The sequence below is a fragment of the Aptenodytes patagonicus genome, chromosome 4, assembly GCF_965638725.1.
Source record: "Aptenodytes patagonicus chromosome 4, bAptPat1.pri.cur, whole genome shotgun sequence".
NCBI classification, from domain to species: Eukaryota; Metazoa; Chordata; class Aves; order Sphenisciformes; family Spheniscidae; genus Aptenodytes; species Aptenodytes patagonicus.
In genome coordinates, this window is record NC_134952.1 from 68,389,976 (window position 1) to 68,415,643 (window position 25,668).

At 38.3% G+C, this 25,668-nt stretch overlaps 1 protein-coding gene across 1 annotated transcript in view; it reads left to right on the forward strand.

The window, feature by feature from the left end:
* IQCM (IQ motif containing M) overlaps window positions 1–19,132 on the forward strand; it is a 105,723-nt gene extending 86,591 nt beyond the window's left edge. The window contains 2 exon segments of the mRNA XM_076337542.1: window positions 18,998–19,071; window positions 19,073–19,132. Of these exon segments, the coding sequence (XP_076193657.1) occupies window positions 18,998–19,071; window positions 19,073–19,132 (134 nt within the window).
* The last annotated feature ends 6,536 nt before the right edge of the window (window positions 19,133–25,668 follow it).

The window sequence follows — 25,668 nt, forward strand, 5'->3', positions numbered from 1 at the left end:
TTCCTCAAGCCTGTTCATCTGAAAGTTTGCTCAAAAGATGCAGAGACATGCCCAAGGTAGAATTATGGAAAAATGCCACTGAGCATTCAAATTATTCTGGGTGTGTATTCACGGTGTCAAGCCTGAACCATTTTGAAGTGTTCTAGGTTTATTTAGAATCCTAGAAATGCAGATTTAGGATAATTTCTAAACTGTTCTACATCTACTAGACTAAACTGATATTTCTTAAATGTAAAGCATAATTCATTGCAACTTGTGAGGACTGGTATTAGTGTAGCATTTCTTTTTCAGTTTTTGCAAACAAATGCAACATAATGCATCTGCTAAGAACAAACTTTCCAAAAGACTTTAATAATGAGAAATAGAGAATTGTATATATATGTACACACATACATGCATTATGTATGAATATATAATACATGAACATTATACATATATAATTATTATTTATTTTATCACGTCAAATTGTTTCAGGAAAGTGCAGGTACTGATTTTTTAAATATTTTTATTTTTGACTGAAGTAGTTGGCATCCTTTTTTTCTGCATCCTCTGAGTGAAAGATGTCAGTATTCTTCAGTGATACTTTTTTTGTTTAAATACCTCCTTCAATGTATTTGAAATACAAATTTCAAACCCTTCAAAATAAAAGAGAAAATTTTTAATCAAGCTGTCACTTTTTTAAAGTTCTACTTAACTGAAGTATCATTATTTCATTGTGAACAAAGACAAATTTTAAAAATATCAAAGATAACAGCCAAAAATATTTGTATGTTCTTTTCTTAACTGCTGTTTATTACTGGATTGTCATTTGCTGCTCATCATGAAGCAAGATATAATCCTTTCTAAGGAATGATAATCAAATAGTATCATAAAGAGATTTTTTTTTATTTGCAATTACATGATTAAATGGAGTTACTTATCAACCTAGTGGGCCAAGAACATGAATCCTAATTGAAATCCAGAGTCAAGTTAGCCTTTGTTAGAGAGTTTATAAACCCAAGAAATCTTAAAGGTCTGCAAAGGTCTTACAAAGAGATCATAAAGGATGCCAGTATGAACCTAGCTGGAATTCTGCCCTTGAATTAGGGATTTAGAGTTCCGAGAAACATTGTTGATGAATTCATGGCAGAACAAGAAATATTTGTCCTGTTCTGCAAATACTCTGGAGGTAATTTTTGTCCCAACAGTTACATGCAGAAATCTGTGCTATAAAAAAAAGAGTAAAAATCATTTTTGCTTGCAAATTAACCAGAATGCTGGAAAGTTAGTTTAATCTAAAAAATTCTGCTTTTAGTTACAAGAATATAGAATTAAATTCATCTCCTGAACAGGAAAGATAATTAAATTGTCCCATTTATTAACTATACTACTAGACCATTCATTAGAAATACGAGAAAAATATGTGGATTTTGTTATAGTTCTTGCCTATCGTTTGAAAGCTCCCTTGAATAAGGATTTCATAATTCATATAAAATAGTAAAAAGCATGCAGTTCTTTATGAAGAACGGGTAGAATAGGAACACCATGTTATCTTTTAGTCCCTGTATTAAAACTTTAGATACAAAAGGAAAATTTAAGTTTCATCTCTTGTGGTTGCTGGCATAGCTATGCAATCAGTAAATCAACTGATTTGCTAACATTTTTCTCAGCTCAGGGTAGATAGCACAAGAAAATTCTGAGCAAATTCTAAAAGGCATTCAGGTTTGACTCTAGTGGTTGCAACAAAGCCTTGACTTCAGAGGACCATAATTGCCTCAAAGAAATTACTGCACTGTATTATATCTATAGCAAATATACAAAGACATACAATTTTAATAACTTAAAAGCTTTGGAATTCCACAGCAAGAAGAGCTGTATTTCAAAATTCTGTTGGGAATGATACAAGTGTAACCCTGAAATCAGATCCATTAGAAACTGAAATTGCAATATTACAGTTAAAGAACAAGATACTCAGAATGATGAAGCTGTAAGCAAGACATGGTTTCAAAATAACAATTGTTTTTTAACATCACCATTACCACCTACCCTTCCCAGATAGATATCTGGAGATAGCTTAGTATCTTCCTGATAATTTTAAGAAAAGCATGGCCTGGGGGGGAGAAAGTTAATTGTACTAGAGAGGCTTTTTGTTTTAAAAAACACTTTTTCAATTAACCAAACACAAATATAGCTTCATGTGTACAGTCAAGAAATTTGGTACTGTCAAATCTGTGATTCATGTTTGCAGTCCTTAGAATGTGAAATCCATTGGCAAGACTGATTTCTAAACCCCTAAAAGTGAGTTATATTTTATGAAACCAGAAATTTTTTAAATCCTACTCTCTTGGCTCTTGAAACATATTTACTGCTTATTACCATACACCTATTTATATTCTTTTTGCCTAGTTAGTGTTTTCACAAATATGTTTATGTTGTTTTTCTATCATGTTTAAAAATTAAATTGTTTAAAAATATGCAAAATATTTAGTGAATGAATTGTCTGTCTTTGAAATCAATGTAAACGACATGCTTTGTGATCCTGCTAAAATGCCTGCTTGCATTTGCTTTGGGTACTATAGGCAAAACATTGCTTACATCTATTTCACTTGATGCCAATGGAAATTTTTAATAGAACAGAAATCAGACTGCTGAATATCTTCTATGGCCCAGGCATTCCACTTTCTCGTATTTATAACTGCTCTCGGGGTTTCAATCACAAGAAGAAATGCTGAAGCTGTTGCTTAGCAAACTCCTTCCTTTATCAGCAGGAAAGACATTTCAGAAGACATAACTCAAATTAAGAAATTTGAACCAATGATTTTAGTGATCTGATTGTTTGAGTTCCTGATGACATCTCAATAACGGCTGGTGAGTATGACAAATTATCTACAGAGACATAAGAAGCTGCATACCTCCAGTTATTTTCATTGCTACATCATATAAAACAAGGCTCTGGCATTAATAGACTCATAGATCAATAAAACATTGGCCACGTTATAAGAAAGTGCTAAGCATCAATGAGAAGACAGTTTCTAGTCAAAGTACTAGGAAAATAGGAATCCATTTATTTCAGGGCATTTACCCCCCCCGCCCCGAGTCATTGTTACTGGCCTTATTCCTGTATCTGATTTGTTCTCTTGAATAGTCTCCTGCAGGTGCCGTATTTAATATAAATGCTTCCAGTCCTGAATAATGTACTGGAGTTAATAATGTAGTGGCAAAGTTTTAATATTCGCTAATCTGTTTTCAGTTGGTTATCCTGAAAATAATGCCTGCTTGCCCTACTGGCAGCTCCAAAGACTATAGTGAACAGGTGGGGCGTTTTCTTTCCAGGAAATGTCAGTTTGATGTCTGGAAGCAGATGTAGTTTTCCCCGACTCAGTGCGGGTCTATCTTCTAACTTAATAGGAGCTCTAAATAGCTGACAGGTGATAATACATCTAGTCAGCTCAAAGGATATTCTGACTATACTGCCAGCTAGTAAATGGGAAACTTTCACTTCTGCAATGGTGATCTTAAAGTGATCACCTTTTAGAGCAAGAAATCACGTTTAAAAAACTTTCTGATTAGAAAATCAAGTCAGCCGCCTTCGTAGATATATGTAATTGATACAGCTATGTGTATAGAAACATTATTTTGTAAAACAGCTGATATATTGGTTATCTGATATTGAAAATGATTTTCAGGGAAGAAGAGATTATTTAAATCTCCATTGTAGGCACCTCTTAAATGAAGGAGGATACAGAAGTCTATATCTAATCTGACCTCTGATGTCAGCTCCAGAGCAAGGATCTAAGCCTAAACGTATAAGTAATTCTTTTATTCCAGAAACCCATTTTCACTTACTGAGAATTTTGTGTGGATCAAGTGTGGCTCTGTGAGGGCAGTTCTCATGGGCTGAAAGCTATTTCTCCAGGCTCTGGTACTCTTTTGGTGACTTCTGCAGTCATAGTAGTTATTCCAAACTTGCATTATTTAGTTCTTCTGAGAGAAGAGGCGGAGGAGAGTAAGGCGAGGGAAGGGGAGTTCAGATACTCGTTTTTTTCACTTGCTCTCAATCCTACTGTCTCCCTTCCGTCTTCCCTGGTCTGAGAGAGAACCATCTGCTCCTCTCACCTTCCAATTTTTCCCAGCAGTTGGTCCAACATTTAGAAGGCAATATTTTCTTCTAGATATAGTAATTTGTTCTCCGAGAGCTGCACTGCTGAGGATGCTCAGCTAATACCCAACTTTCATTCCTGCTCCAGCTAGTTCTTGGTGTATGTTATTGCAAACTGTGTACCCTAAAGTGAATATTTGATATCATGCTGAGATGCCATCTAATTCCAGGTTACTGTCAATTCCTGGTTTGGATCACAGACCACTTAGAAAGTAGAAAATCCATTTCAGGGTTACCAATACAGCACATGGAAGCAAAGGACATATAAATCTGAGGCAGCTGTTCTAGCACCATTAATATGTAGGAGCAACAGTGTAGTGATCAGGTTTATGAAACAGAAAAGTTCTTCACATTCTAACCGCATGCAAGGCAGATGGGCTGTTTGGGTTAGCTGAAGAAAATCCTGTGGGAATGTAGGATGTAGAAGGTGTGAGAGCTGAGCTGTATTGTAGATGTGCTGATGTTCTTCAAGGATGGTAATCAGGCATCCACAATCACAGAAGATCCCCTGTCTCTGAGGCCAAAGCAGTTCTAATATGAAAAGAGGAACATGGAATATTTATGTCTATGGAGATGGTGCACAGACCTGGTGCACATGGTGCACCAAAGCCTCAGTCTCCTAGGGCTGCCCAAAGGACCATTCTCAAAAGGAGTTGACTAATGGCCAAGATGACCTATGAGAAATGATACTCGCACAGTTTAGGGATACACAGATCCTACATTTCCTCCTGAAATGCAATGGCTTTCACTCTTCTTTTCACTTAGCAAAAAAGATGGGACCTGTATTCCCTTTGCCTTCCTTGATGTAACCTGGCGATCTGAATTATGAGGATTTGGCCCTTTGTACATTTGCAGTTGTGCAAAATGTAAACTTGATTTTCATGAACTTGTTCTGGTATGGAATCGTCTCCAATACAGAATATGCTTTTGAATGTGGTAAAATTTCTTAATATATCATAAGATATTAAATCAAAAGAAAAAATGTCCACTCAGTTTGTGATACCTTGTTATATACTCATTCTGTGTGAGAAAGATCTTGGAGATTTAGTACCTGCAAAGAACCATAAGCCATAAGAAGCAAATATTTAAACCTCAGTCCTGAAAATATGCAGTTCGATTCTTTTTGTCATCAGGAAATCCAAATTAATTTGACTGTATGGTGGGTAAATCATTTGCCAAACCCCACTTTTTAGAACAACAGTGATTTTGAGCTGTATAAAGTGATGTTCTGAATAACTCACCAAATGGAGGATTCTGTCAGTGGGCATTGTGTACTGTAGGAATGTAGATTATAGACAGACAGACAGACTGACTGACCAACCGACTGACCAACTTCATTTGCTAAGCCTGAGATTCAAGGAAGAAAAATTACTGGCAAGTTAAAAACTCCTGAAAAACAAGATTTAAAATAGAAAGGATGACACAACTCTAACAATAGCATTGTGAATGGCGACATTGTCATTCTGAATGGAGATCTGCTTGAGTCAAATTGAATAACAATGCTCTTTTTCTTCATTAAGGCCATTAAAATCTGTAAGGCTATGGGACCTGGATAGACATAAAGGTTTTAAAAAGCAATGAGGAGAGACTAATGCTCATTGCTGCGTACTTACTTGAAGAGCCCAATTAAGTAAAAGTTTGTGCTAATTTGTGCTCTCTGAAAAATCTAAGCAGAAAAGCCTCATTCTTGCTATTGCATTGTTTCAGAAAAAAACCCAACAATTTTTTCTTAGTATCACCATATAGATATTATGAATTCTTTTCGCAGTGCAAAATGATTTTTACTATTGTAACTGGAGATAAATGTTATTTGTGCATAGCATGAAAATATAAGAATTCACTAGGATTCTTTCTCTGTGCCTCACTATGCTGTTTCAATGGAGAATCTCTGGGAATATTGCAGTTTTCTATTGTTTTTTGGAAGTGCTAATATTAGCATGAAATGTGATAAGAATTATTTAAGAACCTAATTGCATGCTCTCTAGTTGGCATTCGAATTTTGCATCTTTGGAATTCGTCTTTTCAGAGTACTTTATTTAGTTTCTATTAATACCCTGTCATTTAATAATTGTAGTGGGAGTCTAAGGAGAATATGGAACAAGGAAAGATTTGCATATTTCTTTGATACAGTAGTTTGTGATAGGCTCTGACCTTTTTTTTTAGACTGATCTTAAAAAGCAGTTTTGCTAAGGCTGGTATGAACACCACAGAGCATGGAGAGACCAGATAGGGAGACTATTCATCCTTTATTCCATTCATTTGTCATATGACTAAGGGAAGGCTGAATCAATCAATCAAAGCTCTGCAAAGCAGTATTAAGCAATGTAATTCTTGATTAAATCTTGCTTTCAATGTAGATATCAGTCTGAAGAAAAGATCTTTTAAACTAAATCTTACCATGAAAGCAGAAAAAAAAGTTTGCTTTTCTGTTGCCCTAAGACTATGCTGAAAAGCACATCTGAAAAAAATTGTGGCTGTGACTTCATGTTTGAGTTTTTGCCTGTTAAAACATATTACTACAGGCCTCTGTTTTTTGCACTTGTAACCTGAGTAAGAAAATGGCATGCAAGAAAGAAATCTTCTGGAAAGATTGCCTAATGGCTATGTAAACAGCAAATGCTTGCCACATATGGGCATTAGCAGTTTTTATTGCAAAGACTCAGTGACTACTGTGAACAGGGTCGAGCTCTGAAATGTGGTAGCAAGGCAGATCTTTTGGGTGAGGCTTGGAAGTAGTTTGGCTTTGGGACTTTTTACTCAGGGCCTCTCTAAAAAAAGGACTATAGAAGCTAAAAGACAAGGCTATACTGTGCCATTTGGGTCTTCTGCAAGGGCCTGGGGTGATGTGAATGAAGGGAACACATAATCAACAAAATAGGGCTTAAGCAGAGTCACCTCAAGCATTTGTATGTAAGCAAGGAAATGCCTGCAAGGCACCACCATGGGGAACCCCCTCCCCGAGCTTTTCTGGGAAATCCATGTGCCAGGGTGCCTCTCTGAAGTGCCTGTACACTAACACATGCAGTATGGAGAATGAGCATGATGAATTAGAGATTTGTATGCAGGTGCAAGGCTGTGGTCTTGTTGGGATGATGGCGATATGGTGGGATGGCTTGCAAGACTGGAGTGCTGCAATGGAGTGGTGCAGGCTCTTTAGGAAGGACAGGCTGGGAAGATGAGAGGGCGGAGTTGCTCTTTATGTGAGATTTTAGCCCCTTCAGCGAACTGCTTGAAAGAGTCCTATGGGATAGTGCGCTAGAGGAAAGAGGAGTCCAAGAAACCTAGTTGATATTCAAGAATCACCTCGTCCAAGCTCAAGAGCAGTCCATCCCAAAGAGCAGAAAGTCAAGGAAAAATGCCAGGTGGCCTGCATGGATGAGCAAGGAGCTCCTGGACAAACTCAAACACAAGAAGTATAGAGAAGGTGGAAGCAGGGACGGGTAACCTGGGAGGAATATAGAGACACTGTCTGAGTATGCAGGGACACAGTGAGGAGTGTCAAAGGCCATCTGGAGCTGGATCTGGTGAGGGATGTCAAAGGCAACATGAAGGGCTTCTACAAGTACATACGTAGCAAAAGGAAGACTAGGGAAAACATGGGCCCACTGCTGAATGGGGCAGACCTGGTGACACAGGACATGGAAAAGACTGAGGTACTGAATGTGTTCTTTGCCTCAGTCTTTACTAGCAAGAACGGCCTTCAGACATGCAAGGCCCTGGTGATCGGGGGAGAGCCTGGAGCAAGGAAGACATACCATTGGTGGAAAAGGACCAGGTATGGGAATACTTAAGCAAACTGGGCATACATCAGTCCATGGGCCCTGATGGGATGCAGCCACCAGTGCTGAGGGAGTGTCTGATGTCTTGCAAGACCACTCTCAATTATCTTCGAATGATCATGGCAATTGGAAGAGCTTCCTGAGAGCTGGAGGAAAGCAAATGTCTCTCCTGTTTTCAAAAAGGGCAAGAAGGAGGACCCAGGGAACTACAGGCTGGCCAGCCTTACCTTGATTCCTGGGAAGGTAATAGAATAAAAGGCAATGGGCACAAACTGAAACATAGCAGATTCTGTCTGAACAACCAGAAACATTTCTTTACTGTGAGGGTGACTGAGCACTGGCACAGGCTTGCCCGAGAGGTTGTGGAGTCTGCATCCTCGGAGATATTAAAAAGTCATCTGGACATGGTCCTGGGCAACCTGCTGTAGGTGGCTCTGCTTGAGCAGGGGAGCTCAAGCTCAAGCTCTCTTGTCAAGGACAAGATGACCTGCAGAGGTCTTTTCCAACCTCCACCGTTATGTGATTCTGTGAGCTGACAAGAAAATTGAAAAAGAAAGGCTTCAAAATATTATGATGGTCCTGAAAGAAGTGGGCTCCCTGCTGCACCTTTGGCAAGGATGAAGCAAAGGTTTCAGGACGCTTCCTCAATAACGATGAGTGGAAAAACTCAGTTTCTACTCTCAGCCTACTTTTTGAGGGTTGGAGAATGTGCCCAGGATACAGTAAATATTGGGGCGTGACAGAGGGGAAAATACACTTGCTCATGGAAGTGGGCATCTGAGTAACTGTCCAGTTTGCATTTCCAGTGACTGGAAGGGGTTTCCTCAAATAACATTACCTTCTGTTTTTCCTGTTAATAGGGAAGGATCCTAAATTTCTCTACCGATTTTGAATAGAAATTATTTTAACTACCCTATTTACAGGGCTAAATACAGACCATAAATGGAACGGTATTTGAAGTCAGCTCAAATAAACAGAGTACATCAAAAGGAGAGAGTTACTGTGATTTAACAAGGAAACCCAGTCTGATATATTTTTAGTTGGTTGCATTACATCCATGCATGGCTTATAACAATCATAATAATTCTGAAGACAATTTTCCATCAACTAGTAATAATAGCCCTAAAAAAAAAGGAGGCTTTGTACTATGCTGCCATTTCTTTGCTTGCTCTGGAAAGATCAGGAAAGATAGAAGTAATTGCCACAAGTCTCTGCAGTTCACACAGAAGTTTTCCATTTTCTGACAGTGGATGTCTGATGTCATGAATATACAGATCATAGCGTTTAATCTTCAGAGCTTCTCAGAGCAGAATTATTTTAGATAAATTTTTGTATCTATGAGAGCTGAAAATACAGAGAACAATAAAACTTAGAAGCCCCAAAAGCATAAAATATTTTTATTTATAGTTATTCATATAGGTCAGTTAATTTTGACAGAAGACTTAAGTGTTGTTTTCCCAAGATTCACCTGTTGATAAAATAGTAAATCCTTATAGAACAAAAGATGTGTTTGTTGCTAACTATGTACTGGCTTTCAACTGATGAGGAGTTTTTTGCTCCCAGATATAAAAATTATTGAAAAATACATCTTGGCAAAATGGAAAAAAATGCAAAGGGATTTAATTGAGTAGTATGCATTATCTCTTAAATTCTTGATTTAGCATTTTTATTTCAGCATTTCTATTTTGTCACCTGACTCCCCGGCCACTTTCTCTGAAAGAAAATGTTGACTTTTCAGAAAATTACAAGCTTTGTTGAATGGTTGGAATTTGACTAAAGGCTGAGTAAGGATTACTTGCATGAGAGAGATTTTATAGCAACAGCTTCCCAGATGTGTGCATGTTTCAGGAGCGTTGTATGAGGACATGATCTAATATTCTGTTGTGAAATCCTAATTTTCTCAGTTTCTCAGAGTTCAAGGAATTCTTGCTTCAAGTGCAGCAGTAGAAATAATATTGTTCTTTAGCAAACAGTCTTGGACAGATTGCAGAAATCTGTTAAATATTAATTCCATTAAGGCTGAATATTCAACTAAAATTAATTGCAATGCTATGTAAAAATAATTTCATGAATGTATTTAAAAAGGGATGCAATGGAATGTATAGAAACTTGTAAGTATTAAATAATACAGTGAAGCTTATAATAATTTAATTGTGTATTTGATGGTATTATAGGTACAAACTTGAGAAGAAAAGATCTTATACGTATACTTACATATATGCATATATATGTGTGTATGTGTGGATCTTACACACACACACACACACACACACATATATATAAACATGACTGGTGAACCAGGAAATAAAGCAGAAAATAAACTGGTCTTGGACAGCCAGCCTACAGATGTCCTATCTATGCTTGTCCAGATTACTGGTCTTCTGAATTCCTGCATCCATGTGCACGAACCTGTTCTCACCTCCGTTTCCTGGTATGTGGGTTTTAGCAGCACGGAATTATGACTGGATATGTGTTGAGCCAGACTGATGCCTGATCTGGACATTTGGCGAAGCTGGTTACTGGAGCATAGTGTAGCATGATAAATTAGCAAGGAAGTACAGATGCAGTGGCTGTGTCCTCACTGACTATGATTGGAGACGATAAAGAATTTAAAATATTAGGAAAGAATTATGGTGCCTGTTCTCCATTTGCTGCACAGTTTTTTTAAGGGAAATAAACCTTTTCAATTTTTTTTTTTTGCTCAATATTTCTCTCTATCCTTTCTCATGTGGCCCATCAGCCATGTGGATATTTTGCAGAAAGAATAAAGACAGATATATGAGTAGGAAGGGAGAAAGAACTCAGTATAACTACTTTTTCCTTTCATATATGTCTTTTCATGTGGTATATTTCCTCTCAAGAACATTCACAGGGTGAAAACAACATAAGGGCTACTGAAAATATGTAGCAATGTACTGCATGCTTCTTATCCTCATTAACTGAAGATAGATAGCATTTGAATATAAAAAATACACTACAAAAAATGGAAATACAAGATGAGCAATGCAGTATTTGTTTCAATGATTGTAGCACGAAGTTCAGTGCACCACAAGGGACTATGGCATAAATGTTCAGACGTACTGCATTTTCTCACCCTGCCTGTTAGAGGGTTCAAGAGAAAGCTCTGTGGGATGGCTAACCTGCTTTTCCGAACCAGATAGGTATGTAGACACTATTTCTAACCCCTGGTTGGAGAGTGCAGCCACTGTGAGGAACTACTTCCTGTTCATATCCAACGTGGGACTAGGTACTAAACTTAGAATTAAAGGAGTTTGGTGGAAACTTGAATGCTCGTCTGCGAGAGTAGCAAGTGAATGGAGACCTCACCCACCACACAGGCACTTCGCCTGCCCGTGCGATCTAGGCCATCAAACAAGTGAGTATATGCTCTGATGAGAAGCTGGCATGTTCTGAATTGGCAGCCGATACCGAAACCATTAGTGGGTTCATGCCTAGTCCTGCCTCTTTGTTGCAGTGCGCTGCGATGATGAAAGGCTCCAAGCCCCCACGGGCCTGACAGGCTGCTGCTTACAAATACGAGCCTTGATCCTATGGTTTTGGATGTCAGTGAAAGAGTCCATTAAGTTTGGTGGGCTTATGAAAAAAAAAATCTTCTATTTCATGCTGTATCGAGTGTTTTCTCAAAAGGAGGTTTGGGTACCTGACTGTCCAGTCTCAGACATTTTATTAAAAGATTGTCTCAGGACTTTCTTCCTGTGCTTCCTGTTCTTTTTTCTGGGAAGACCAGTTGCTATGACCAAAGTCAATCACCATTTCAAGTTTCCTGGCACACATATGTAAGACGAATCACTTTCTGTCATGCTTCTATTATTGCAATTATGTGATGAAAAGGAGAACGCGATCCGAAATGCAGAAGCCCCAAATCTTCAAATGCAAATGCTCTTGCAAATGAACCCTCTACCCACATGGAGAGAAAAGATCCAAGCTTAGATTCACAGTATGTAACCTGGCTCTGATTCTATGTATGAGAAAGCTTACTGTAAGACCAAAATAAAATTATCTCTGTGTTCAGAAGATAGTTACCATTAAATTTATCTCTGCACCGTCTAATTTCATTTTCAGATTATTGCGTAGTTTATCTTAGCTAATGAAGAATGTTGACACAGCAGTTCATGTTGCGCAGAGAGGAACTCAACTTTACTGGCTTTAAAATGGTTGTCTTCAAAACACTTCTGGGCAGAATGACATGAATGGAATAACAAACCAGACTTGTAGCTGCAAATCCGTATTAGAAAGCTTTATGTTAGTGTTAGGGTATCAGGGTTGCATTGTCAAAGAAGGGCAAAGACGCTAAGAGCATGAAAAAGGCTTTATTTTGTGAATATTTAATTCCTAATGAAAGAAAAGTAGCATAAGAAAGGTGATTCTTTTTCATCATTTCAGACTGCATGTTAATGTCAGTATATCCAAGTGCATTTACAATGTGGTTTATTCTAAAAGTACCAATTTATTTGTACTACAGCATTATTTCAGTAGTTTTGTTTCAGGCTGCTATTTTTATGTCAGAGAATCCAAATTAGGAACCTTGTGAAGTCTGAGATGTTTCTAGTAATTTACAGAAGATTTTCTTTTTATAATTCCTTCATGATTGTTCCAAGGGCTTTTATTTGATTTTATTCTGCAGAAGATTAGACCTCAATATTACAAATGTTTTCATTGGGACTGGTATATAAGGCTGCTAGGGCAAGATACTGCCTGGGTAACACTGCTTGCTTTGAGTGAACTGTACTCCTAGGACAAAGTGACAGGACAAATAATTCAACCTTTCTATCACGAGTACCCAAAATGTGTCTGACGTGCCACTTTGAAATGCATGATACCACTTCAAAGACAACTTCTTAACTGTGGCCATCCTCAGAAGAGTTAACTGCTTGTTACAGCTACTGTGTCTCATCCCACAAAGCCTGAAAGCCCAAGGAGTCCTACAGTTGTACCTGCAGGAGCCAAAATGCTCTCCAGCTTCTGCTGTCACTCCTGCAGCAGGGTCTGCTCCAAATGCCATTCCTCCCTGGCACAGGTGAGGCATCAGGCCCCAGGGTCCCTATGTTTTACTGTGCAGCCCTCACTCTGATGTACCCACCATTAAGTGTTCCCCTTTGAACAACACTCAGGACCTCCTGTTCTCTCCCATTGAAATCTCAGCTCTTCAGCAATCTTACATTTTGCTGCTTTGCATCCGATAAATTTCTTCTTGGAAAACTGAATTCAGGATCACATACTCAGAGCTTACTCAGCCTTTCTAAATGAAGTCAATCATCTTCCACGTGTTAACTAGATGATTTAGATGCTAGTCCACAACTAATTTTACCCTGGAAACAATAGAGATGAATATTCTCTTGAGAAAAATCTGAGGAGTTTTACTTTAGTTTGGTTGTGAGGAATGGCTGGTACAGGGAGAATGTGAATTTGTATTCATTATATTACATGTATATTATATTACAGGGAACGTATTCCAACAGCAGTGTTATTGTACAGCATTATACAGTAGAAAATGTGAGCAATAGCACTTTCAGGACCCGTAAGAAAACCGAAGATAATGCCTTCCTATCCTTCTACCAATGTCTATTAGTCCCACACCAGTAAGACCACCCTTTATTGGCAAATGCAGTTATCTCACTTGGCATCTGAGAAGCTTAAATACTAACCAGTCTGTGCCTTTTTCTTCTCTCCTTAATACACAGAGGATTACCCTTGTGAAGGACTACATAAATAGAAAATGTGATGGCTTTGCTTTAACTACACTAAGCCTGTCTTTTTTTTCCTGGCAACAGTTTTAAGCATCAGTGTTGCATCCATATTAAGTGTGAATTCCCTCGTGTAAATCCCATTAAGGTTAATAGAATTTTAGTTTTACTGCTTAATAAATTTCAAAGTGGATTAACTTTTGAGAAATATAAAACCAGCCATAACGCACAGAACACAATCCCATATCAGCATACATATACTGTAGCTAAGATACGGGAAGTGCTAATGGAGACATGATGAAGCAACTTTGTATTATATGTAAAGAAAATAGAATAGAATATTTTCAAGTTTGTAACAGCTAATATTTCAGTATAGTTTGTCTTTTATTGTTTGTTGCTTTCTTTTGTCACTTCTACTCATTTTGAAATTACATTCTTCTAGCTTTTGTGCTTCTGGATTTAAAATAATAATGAATGATTTGAGACACCAGCTTTTCCAAGCTGTTAGATCACAATGCAATCTTATATACATAGTAAGCACTGGACCCACTGGGGGAACTGGACAGTGAGAAAGCTAATACTTAAGTGCATGTATTTTAAGAGGATATAGAATCATAGTACCATATTTTAAGAGGATACCATGACTTTACATCACATACATAACACTTGTACATATTCACACTTTGTGAATTTGAAATTGGTTTATAGTGTTAAGTATAGGCTTCCTCTAAAATTACCATATTTGTCTCTCAGGAGCTTTCAGAGACTCAGGTCACTCCAGTTGCCTTTCTCAAAGTGCTGTTACATTAGATTTGCCAACTTTAGAAGACATACTTAAGGTAGAGGAACCTTTTTTCATTGTAGACAGGCAACACTCCTGAACTTTTGATCATTGGTGCTGCTCTGAAGTCAAGGTGAGGCTGTGTCTCCGTGGGCTGGCCAGCCTTTCCCTGACCCTCTGTGGGGCAATGCCATTCCTCATGGGTGAGGGCCAGCCCTCTCTTCTCAACCCCAAATTTAGCTAACAAAAGTAGACAAAAGGTCTAAGCTTTCTAATGCTCACCCATCTCTGCATTTCTGCTAGAATTCTTTGCTTTTTCCCATTGTTCACATCCCTCTCTACATCTCACTTTTTATTTGTGTTTCTGGTGTGGTGAGTTGGGAAATCTGCCTATGTATAACCATAAGTTGCAGCCAAGGTTGTGAAACAGCAGACTATCTGACTATTAGTTATATTCAGAAGACTGACCAAAAATGTCATTACAGGTTTCCATATTTATTATCTCAGGGAATTCCATATCCAATAAGAATATGATTTTTTTTTCTTTACATGCCAACCCTGTAACTCTGGCTGTGATCTGAAAGTCAAGCTGTCATCTTTGCTTTTAATGATTTTTTTGCAACAGAAACTTACGTTACAATATTGCTGCTAACTTGATCCAGCATAGGACTGAGGCTGTTTTTATAGCTCCATCGCTTCTGCAAAGAGCTGAAGTTAAAAAGAAATAAAAAAGGAAAAAACCAAGAAATTATTTTTGTTATAAAAATAAATAGTTATGATCCTAAATAGTTACAGGAGCACCAGTGATTCAAAACTAAAATGGCATGTCTTCATAGTCCTTTTTAATGACTATAACTGTACTTTTAATGTCTAATGGCAGTAAACAGATGCAATAGCATCCATCTAAACAGGCAAGGTGACCTATGCTTCTCTAATGCAGATAATATTTTAAAATTGAAAAGCATTCATGCTAGCAAGAGTTAGCTAGGAAGCTCAAGAGAGGTATTACTCAAGATTTCAGCCTATAGCTTCCTTCTTGTGGAAGGATCCATACTGACCGTGTTTGATTTACCTTCCAGTGTTCCAGGTCATGCTTGATTTCATCTTCAGCAGTTTTCAGTGGCCAGCTATGCAAAATCTGAATACCTGTATATGTGATGCTACCTAAAAATGCTTTCCCTTAAGAATCATTTGTAGTTCTTCGTCTTTCCTCTGTGACTAGAACTTGCAGTTAGATTTGCAGCTGACCATGTGACAAAGTTGTACAATTCTGCCTTTATTCAGTTTGGGGTAACTTTGTTCAGGGTGAGTTAGGCTGCTGTACCTCTGATGCTGACCAATGTAACGTGTATATTTGCTGCTGCGCTTTTAACACCAAGTGATACATAATTTTCTATAGCTTTTAAAAAAATAGTAGATAATTAATGGTTGCAAAAGGGTTCAGTATTATCCAAACTTTCAAGATGAGGAAACTGAGGCAGATGACCAAGGCAATCTGTTACAGTGCACTACCACAGTCACAAAGTGTGTTCAAGGCATTTATCAAAAGCAACGAACAGTTGCAGAAATGGGCACATCAAACCCAATTCACTTAAATGATCTGGTTTAGACTTTCCTAATTTTTTTGCCCACAGGAAAAATACTCAGTATCAGTATCTCATCACAATGTGTCATTAAGAAGTTGTAAAGTGGATGCCTCTGCTGTGCAGTATGCTTGTACAGCTTCATGTGTGGACACTACAAGTTAATTTTTAGGTAGCATGGATTTATCTTGGAGAGCTGGCTTACAGCAGCTTTTTGTTTATCTGCTCTATAAGTATCTTGAGGAGTAATTGTGAAAGATACTTTGTGTGGTTAGTTTTTTGTTGGTTAAACAACATGCTGGTTCTTGGGTTTTTTTTAATGAAATCCTTCTGGCGTTGTTTCCTGTGCTTCCCACCACCCAGTCCCACTTCTGACGCAGTGCTGATGAGACTTTGAGAAGCCACAAGTACTCTATCCAACAAGGAGAGTTTTGGTGAAGACAGCCTCCATGTGCAAAACCTGAAGAGACCAAGTGCACCATGCAGAGGAAGAAATCAATTTCACTTGACCCTTCTTATTTGGACTGTTCTCTAAACTATCAAAGGTCCATTTTTTTTCTTTACTTGAGCAGAATAGGTAATAGCAAAGTTTAAATATGTGTATTATTTGAATCTTTATTTGGTAATGGATTATTCTGTACAGTTCAGCTCTATGGATATGGGTCTATTTTCCACAGGTCCTGCCAAGAGAGTTTCCATTCTGGGTCTTCCTGCTTATTTCTTCCAGCTGCTTCTCTTTCTTACCCCTTCTGTTTTTATTCTCCTCCTGTCTCCTTGTTTTCACTACTGATGGAGGAGAAGCTTGGTTAGACTTTGAAATCATAATATAAATGTTCTTGGCAATTGTTTCTTTCTATACTCTTTATAATTACTCTCCAGCGATTCCAATTGTATTTTCCAGTTGGAGACCGTCACTGAGGATTGCATTGCTCAGTCAGAATGTTAAAGGTGCAAATAATCTTTTAAGAGGATTCATAAGGAACATGTTTGACATCGAGACACAGCAGGAGTAACACAGTGGCCAAAATGGTGTTGGCCGTGTTGACCAGGGTGATGCAGGAAGGAAAACTCTTTAAACAGGTCTTAATTTCCTGCCTAGTCCCTAACCTACCCCACAAAGTCTGTCTGCCACACAAAGCCTCCCACCAATCTCACCTTGCAAGTTCACCACCAGCAATAACGGGATTTGTGGGACTTGTTGACCCAACCTTCTTCAGTGGTGTGGTACTGGTTAAATGCACAAAATAGGGGTGTGCATGCATGTGTCTGTGCGCATCATTTGAATCCTCGATTGTATTAATGACAGATAGTTTTAAAAGACAAAAGAAAAAGTTGTTTTATGTCTGTGGAAGTCATTTGACTACCTGTTACTCTGATGGCATTAATCCTAGTCTTGTCAGAAGTGAATCGGTCCTCCTTCCTGCAAAAGTAACAACTTGCGTGGAGGCAGTGAAGTGCTGTTTTCTCACATGTGAAAGTATTTGTGGAACAAAGTCCTTTGCTTGTTTGTTTGTTTGTTTGTCTCTGTGTGTGTGTGTTTTTTTTCTCTACTTTTGGAACATATTAGAAAGCATCCTGCTCTTGTTATTTCTTTTGAATAGTCTATTTTCTGTAGAAAGTAATATCCACATGGTAAACTCCTATTCATCAAAACTGTGCCAAATATGTGCCATTTTAAAGCTAAATATATGTTATTTTATTTTGCTTTAAAGCAAGCCAAAATACATACCAAGAACACAGCTCTGGATGGTGTTGGTCCTATTTCCAAATGAGTATTTACTGTGTGAGGCACTTCTGTGCAACAAGCTGAGTTGGTAAGGGGCTGCTTTATGAATGCAGTACAGAAAGCTGTATTTCTTCTTCCTCTTACTGTGAACTTACCTTTTAATTGTAAAAATATGTATTTTTCCATTCTTGGCGAAGCATGCGAAGCATGACCTTGTGTGCCTAATGCAGTCATACCTGGCTACGTAGCACTCCCCTTTTACTTGCATTTCAGGAGTGTTTCTCCAGGGCACATAAGGATTATGAAAATGTATTCCATTTGGGAGAAGTAAAGTGTTAGTACTTAGGAGTTTCTATGTCAACTCTTATATCCTTCTGTAGGTATGACTGGCTAATTTACAGGAGTGTATTTTTGGTCCTATTTTTCTTCCCTCTTGATGGGTGCTAGTAAGTCTTTCCTCTTGTCATGTGCTGGTGATGTTTTTCGTCCTTGGCTTGGTCAGGATGAGAAAAATTTCTTAAACAAGCTCTCCCATTCCTCTACTATACACCAAAACAAGCCCCCACTTCAGGCCGAATAAATAAAATAGGGAGATTCCTGGAGTTACAGGACCACGTGGTAAATATCTTCCTTTTAACTTATTTTGCTTTATAAAATGTTAAAAATTGCTCTTTCTCTTTTTGTAAGGATTGCATTTCACATATCTGGCTCAACTTTTCCTTTTCTAAAAAATAAAAAATGTTACTGAGCAACTGTGTTAGCAAATGCTGAAACTAAAAAACTGTATGTTATAGCATGGCCAAATTAAGGATGTGTTATAAGGTTTATAAATTAAAAAAGAAAAGTTTTACAAAGAATTGAGAGTAATCCAAAACAACGGTAATTTCTCTTTGATCACATGGAAAACAGTTCTACATGGCCTGCAAACTTACTGACTTAGGGGAATCCAGTAATTGAAACTAGGAATAACTTAGCAATTTCACGTCTTGGACACTTGAACTAAGCTTTGCTTGCAAATACAACATAGTTCTGTAAACAGATCAAGTCACTTTGGCTAATAATTTGTTTATTTAGAATATGAGCTTGGTCTCCCTGAAACAGTCTGAAAATTCATCCTAGGTTTTCTGAATGATCTCGGCTGGGAAAAGACATTTATCAGTCTTCTCCCAAGAATGTAGAATTTGGGGTTTTTAGCATTGAAATGTTATTGGCCTTTGTTGTCAAACTTCTAATTATTAAACTTTTGATACGCTTCTAATTAATAAATGTTTGTTTTTTATTGCAGCATTTTCCCATCGAAAGTCAAAGAAAGCTGATTTTCAAGTGTCAGCTGCATTAGCGACTTCTTCGGTAAGAGAGTGGAAAAGAAAATCACCTCTCTGATCAAGATTTCTGGTGCCACTGCATGAAAAGTAGCTGATGAAGTCTTCAGAAATCAAGTTCCAGTGTAGAGACACTCTTTTGTGTTACATCTGAGAGTAAACAGGACACAGGACTCCTTCATGTTGAAGACCTCCTTAACGAGGACATAAAAATGTGGAAATCCAGCAGGTTACATGATTTTAGACCATTTTTAAAAACTTACGTATCAATTTGCATATGATAGGGTGGATCAGTGTGCAATGTACGTAATAGATTCAAAGATCAAAACACTACAACATAGTCAATTGATAAGAAAAATGTAAAATTGTACCAACCAGTAATGTTCTTAGGGCAACATGTAAGCCAGTGGGTTTCTTTTTTTAGGTCTTTTTTCTTTAACTTGTATAAGGGACAAATCTTTTTTCTGACAGTCTTCCTGTAAATGGATAGGCAACATCCTTCAGTAAAAATTCAGTAAATACTTCAGAATTTGGAGCCTAAAAGAGTAAATGGCACCTCTGATTTTTCTTAACGGGTGCAGTGGTACCTCTGTCCCTGAAACTGGCATAAATCAGTTGTGCAACACGGAGGCAAGTATTGAGGACTGCAGGCAGGGCTTGTTTCTTTTGTCCTGTAAGCACAGCTGACAATTCATGCAAGAAAATCGTTAAGGGATATTATTTTCACAGAGTTTTCTTCCCCATTGCCACACAGGCACACCAGCAGCTGGGTCAGCATCCAGCCCACCTGGAGGTGAGAGGCAATGGGGACCCTCTAAAATAGATGGGCTGCTTAGGGAGAAGTGTCTATTCACTGCCAGCCGACGCCCTTTAGGAGTTTCCAACAGTCCATCCCCAGCTGTTCATGCCCCTTCTGCCAAAACAAGGTGCTTAAGCATGTGGCAGAAGGAAGCCAATCGATTACCGTTTCTGAGATTAAAAATGACCTACCAGGTTATCAGTTAACCACCCTCCTGCTGATTAGTTTGAAGGCATAAGCATATTACATATGAACAACTGATGCTGCAGCTTTGAGGGTAACCTGGGTGCAGAGGAAAATATGCAGAAGAGTTGAAGCGTTTGCTGCTGCTGCTGCTGTGTGGATTCTGCCTGCTTTCTCTCAGTGGAAATAGTAGGGTAATTGGAAGGCTTCTTCTCTCCTTTCTGTCATCCTTTTTAACACAAATGTAAAAAATAATCTTCTGAATAGATGCTACTGTGGGGCATGTACTCTGGCTCCGTCCAGCTACTAGAAGGAGGGTACACGTGTTCCCCTTTGCCTGTTTCAGTCTTTTTCAATACTTTAATTGTTATTATTTTCTATTATTTATTTTTTCTTATTATTTTTTATTAACTAAAATTATCTACTATTGTATTTCCATTATTTTCTAAAAATTCTTCTGCCGTGCTCTTGACCTTGTAAATAATGCTTTCCAATAGCAAACACCCTAACTAACATTAACCTGAGTGGTTTACTCTCCCTCACCCTCTCCAGACAGCGAGTGCACGTCCGTCATCTGTTATCACTGCCAGACCTTTGGGTACGGTTCACCACTGGTTCCTCTGCTCCTCCACTCACCATAGCGCCTAAGTGCGAAACCATATCAAGGACTGAACGCTGTCTTGCATTTGCCCGAGCCAGCTGCAGCCCACAGCAGGCCGGTCACCTCCTTCTGCCTTGTCAAGCTGTATTTGTTCCAGCTGTGAATCCATTAGCATCCACTATTAGGAGTGGCATCCAGGTTACCCTCGGTGGGCGGCTGCCCTCTCTCCCCACTCCTTCCAGCCCCAGGGGAGAGTGCGGCTGCTTGTCCAGCTGTGCTCAAGGGAGCAGCAGCCCTCACACCTCTGCGTTGCCTGGCCCGGGTGCTGTGCCACTGCGGGGGTCAGCCCCCCCCCCCCAGTCCAAACCTTGCTGGCTGCTTTAAAAAAGTCACCACAGTAAATGTGGTGACTTGCACTATCAATGAATGCAGCCAGGGCATTGTTCTATGAAACTTACAGTTGTTTTGGTGTTTCTTGATACCAGCCTGCTCTACCTGCCTCTTTGGAGGAATGAACTTGCATTTAGTGGAATGACAATATGTCACTCCAGATCTGCAAAAGACAGTGTAAGGTCAGTGAAGAGAAGTCTTCACTTTCCAATAGTCGGTTTCTATGTATAAATTGGCACTTGATGCTCATCAAAGAACAAGAAATATTGGATATGCTCTAAATGTCCATTGTATTTTTGAGCCAACTACCTGATGGAAGTCATCACTTATATGTAAATGAACTGTCAATGGCTTGCCTCCGTTGGCAGTCACTGGACTGTGAAGGGTATGTCTTAATAAGAACCAAAGCTCTTCACAGACTTTGATTTACTGGAAATAAAATAGAAAAGTCCTCTGAGACTACAAAGGACACTTGTTTCAGATAAAATGTCTAGACAGTAGCAATATATTTGGGGCTTTTATTATAGCAAAACTGCAAATTAGAATAGAGTGCTGAAAAAGTTCCTATGACCCAGCTGAGTTCAAAAACACTGTTTCAGACTGATCCTTGAAACACTTACACTCAAATTAAGTTCATGAGCATTCAAAAAGGGAAAGAAAGATGTGCAAGGTCAACGTTCAGGTTTGCTAGAACTCTAGAGCTGCCCAGATTTTACATTCTCTGTGACAAGGAGGGATTTGCACTTCAGCTGTGATTTAAATCAGTTAAAGAAAACACAAATCACGCATTGTGTTTCACTGCATTAGGTAACAGTCTGCTTTACAGTCTATTGCTGTATGATGGCTTTTTTCTTTAATTATTGAAAATAAAGCACGAAAGAGAGATTAATTCTGTGAAATGTTACATTTCAAAATGAAACTGAAGTATGCTTTGGCTAAGACATGTCTGTCTCTTGTTTTAAGGAAGGCAAATCATACAACATTTCTGATAAAGATGTGGAAATTTCAGGACATCCAGTTTACCTGAAAACTATTATTATTATAAAATTGTGGTTTTATTATTATCATCATTGGCAGTTTTTTTACCATCCAGAATTTTTGGAAGCTTTACTGAATTTAAAAAAAAAAAATTATTGGGGTAAATGTATGCTTTTTATCACAGTCTGCATAACCTGGGCTCAGTATTTTTGCCCAAGAGAATTTACATGCCAAATATAAATACAGTATGTGAGAGTTTGTGTACTTAAATTAGAACCTTGTTTGCCTGTATGGCTAATGGAGAATCCAGAAGGCAATGCAGTGAAGCATCAATTTCCAGCACCAGAGTGCTCTGAATCATCTTCAGTGTGATTTATCACAGCTTTCCAGGAATCATCCTGCACTCCTTGTGATCACCTCCTTTTCCATCTGTACAGAGATCAAATGGAGACACATGGTGGTGCACCCTACCAGCATTTCTTCCCAGTTGCCACCTTTGGTACTGGAAACTCTGGCTTTGTAAGAAACACATCAGTCACTAATTTTCAGAGAATTAATGCATTCATAGTTGTGTTTCCACATACCTGAAACAAAAGCTCTGGGATGTGTGAACTACCTGGGAATCTATGTGACACATTGCACCAGATAATTAAAAAAAAATCAATTTTGTTAGCTGTCAGTTTTTCCACAGTGCAGGTTTATGATGCTTGAGGGAGTGTAACTCGTCTGTGATGTGGGTCTCAAAGCAGAGGCTTGTATGGTGCTCTCAGTCTTTGAGTGCTAGTTTTGAAGTGGAAGGTCAAGGTGGGATTCAGACAGAAGGCTGAATAATTCTTGATGACCTGAATGAGATAATCCATTTGCCATTGCCGTCCAAATATAAAACCAGAAATAGTTTAAGAGGATCAGGCTGAGTCTGCAAGCAATCTGAAACCTTATCTCTGAGAGGTAGGAAAGACCCCTTCCAATTCAATAGGCTACTAACCCTGAAAGCTGAACAGTAGCAATTCGGTGTCCTTTTGAGCGCATAGAAATCTAGATTCAGCTCAATGCTTGTGTACCTAGGTAGTCTATTAAATGATCGTGGTCTATGATTTTAGTTCCACTGTAAAATTAATATAAGCCCTAAGGTTAAATGGTACACATTGTCAGCATGATGACTGCATTAGCTGTAGCTGTTCCAAAAATAAAATTTATTTGATAGCAACTGAATTTCTACATAGTCCAACAGATGAGTCATCAGATAATGTCCACAGAGATCAATTTTATTTATACTTTCGGAAGATTAATATTCACTGTTTTCTAAATCTAAGGGTATGCATAACAACAGACTGAATTAAATCTAAGAAATGTAAATGGATAATCAGAATGTCTTTTGGGGCTTCCTACTGATTCAATATTTGATACTCTGATCATAGCCACAGTGTACCATGTTATCTTTTATCCTGTCATATGGCTGGTAAATACCATTACAAATACAAAATTAACAGACTCAATCCCATACGAGTATAATTTGATGCAAATCATAGTAGATTGTTTACAGACTCCTCAAGAAGGATTTGTACCCCATCTATCCTGGCATGCAGTCCTTCAAATATTTGACAAGTCACTGTTGTCAGAGAGTACAAAGCATGAAAAAAACACATGCAATATTAGAAAATTGAGGCTAAAAAGCACAAAGAAATCAGATTTAGATCATTATCTTTAAATGAGCAAAGGGAAATATTCCTACCTATGTCTTCCTTGTTTTGAAGTATGTGATGCAAACATTACCTGTCATCATGAAATCATGGAAAGGGCTGTTTTCCCCAATTCTCTGACATTATACCTATAAGCAGTACAGTGTTGTAGTAGTTTCACCGCCTGAAGTATTATCTGGAACATCTATTTTGTGCTCAAGTAAGTGCTGTATTTAGAACCTATTTTTATTCTGCCTAAAGTATACAGCACACTAGACCTTAATGTACCCTCTAACATGGGCACAGAAGATGTAGGCTAAAAATAGTTATTACTCTAGAAGCAATAATTTGTTTGAAAGCCATCACCTGAATACCCAAGCAGTAGTGAATGGTTAGGACTCGCTTGTCTTCTCTGCTGGAGAGAAACCTCCTCAGCAGATCTTCTTTTGCAGTTGGCAAATTTGAAATTTGTACAAAAATAGTAACAGAAAAAGTTAGAAAAATTTCAGCACGCCATTAACTCCTGCAGGAGGACTAAGTACTATTTGTGAATTCCTCTCAGCAATAGTTACTTTTCAGTGCTTTATTTTCTCCATTGGGAATAAGGTAATTATCAGTAGGAGCAGCAGTGAGGAAGAAAAATAAAATTGTTTATTATTGGACCAATCGAGCCCAGTGAGATGAAGGCCAAATTGTTTTTTGCTTGTCTGATTTTGATTTTTAGTCAGTCTGGATGTGTTTTTTGTTTAGCAGAGAACTTCAGTGAGGAGTATGTTATTTTATGACTGAGGCCAATAGAAAGTCATTGGCATAATAAAACTGCAGATTTTACAATTTCAACGCAGCTGCTCCGTGACTTTTAAGCAACTGTGAAATCACATTGTTTAAACTGTGTTTATAAGGACTGATGCCTGGATCCATCTTTTTTCTTCCTTTTTTCTGCAGAAGTCAACAGAAATCCCTCAGATCAACAACTGGTATTGCAGCCTAACCATTTTAGTGAGTGTTCGCAAACCTCCATTGAGAAATAACCACCTTGTCACCCTGTGTTACACTCATGTATGAAAATGAACATGATGTTACCAGTATCATCAATGAATTTGCTAATACGAATTCACCAGTGAAAATCCATTCATTTAATGACAAACGCACTTGTTTAGACGACACACCAATTATGTGCAATGCCCTGAGCAAACTGGCATTTCAATTGTTTTTACAACTCTTTTATGACTTCTTAAACTTCAGCAGTTGGTAGTGTTTGGACATATTGTTATACTGTGTTATCAAAAGTATACATACCCCATTTATAAGAAGTATTGTTTGCTTCTCATGGACCAAATTCTTTGCAAGGAGAGGTGAATTCTGGACCTCGACTGCAGTTGGGACCTATGCCTTCCTGCCCTGAGCCTGTGATCCCATAAACATCCACAGATGTGAGTATTTATGCAAGTGATATCTAAGTGGGTTTTTCTTCTGAAATCCCAACACTTAAGTAAACTTACTTGTTTAGCAGATTAGGACTTAAAGCTAGATTTTAGGTCTACAACTTGAAACATTATATGTCAAAGTTGAATCCCCCCTTATTGACAACAAGAGTATCCATGTCTGGCAGCTCTTAATGAATTAAGTGAGTCCTGAGGGTTCAGCCTGCCGCCTTGCGTCTGCCCATGTGTCAGGCCCCACTCTTACAGCTGTGGATGCAGCTGGGGAAAGATGGGTGTTTGCGATAAAAAGGGGCTAGTGATGTGAGGAGGAGAGATGTGAAGCCAGCAGGTTTTGCGTGCTTGCCAGAAGAATGGTGACAAGGAATAACTTGTCTACAGTAAGGGTCACTATTAAGTTACAGGGTAGGAGCTAATCCCTGTGGTGATCGACCCTTAAGATTGAGAAGACCAATAGGTCAAGAGTCCTGTAGAAAAATGGAAATCTAGCTCAGAGGTTTCTGTGTATTTTGTTTGGCTTTTGAGCTTTGCCGAGAGCCTCAAAGAAGGAGCCCAGCAGCTG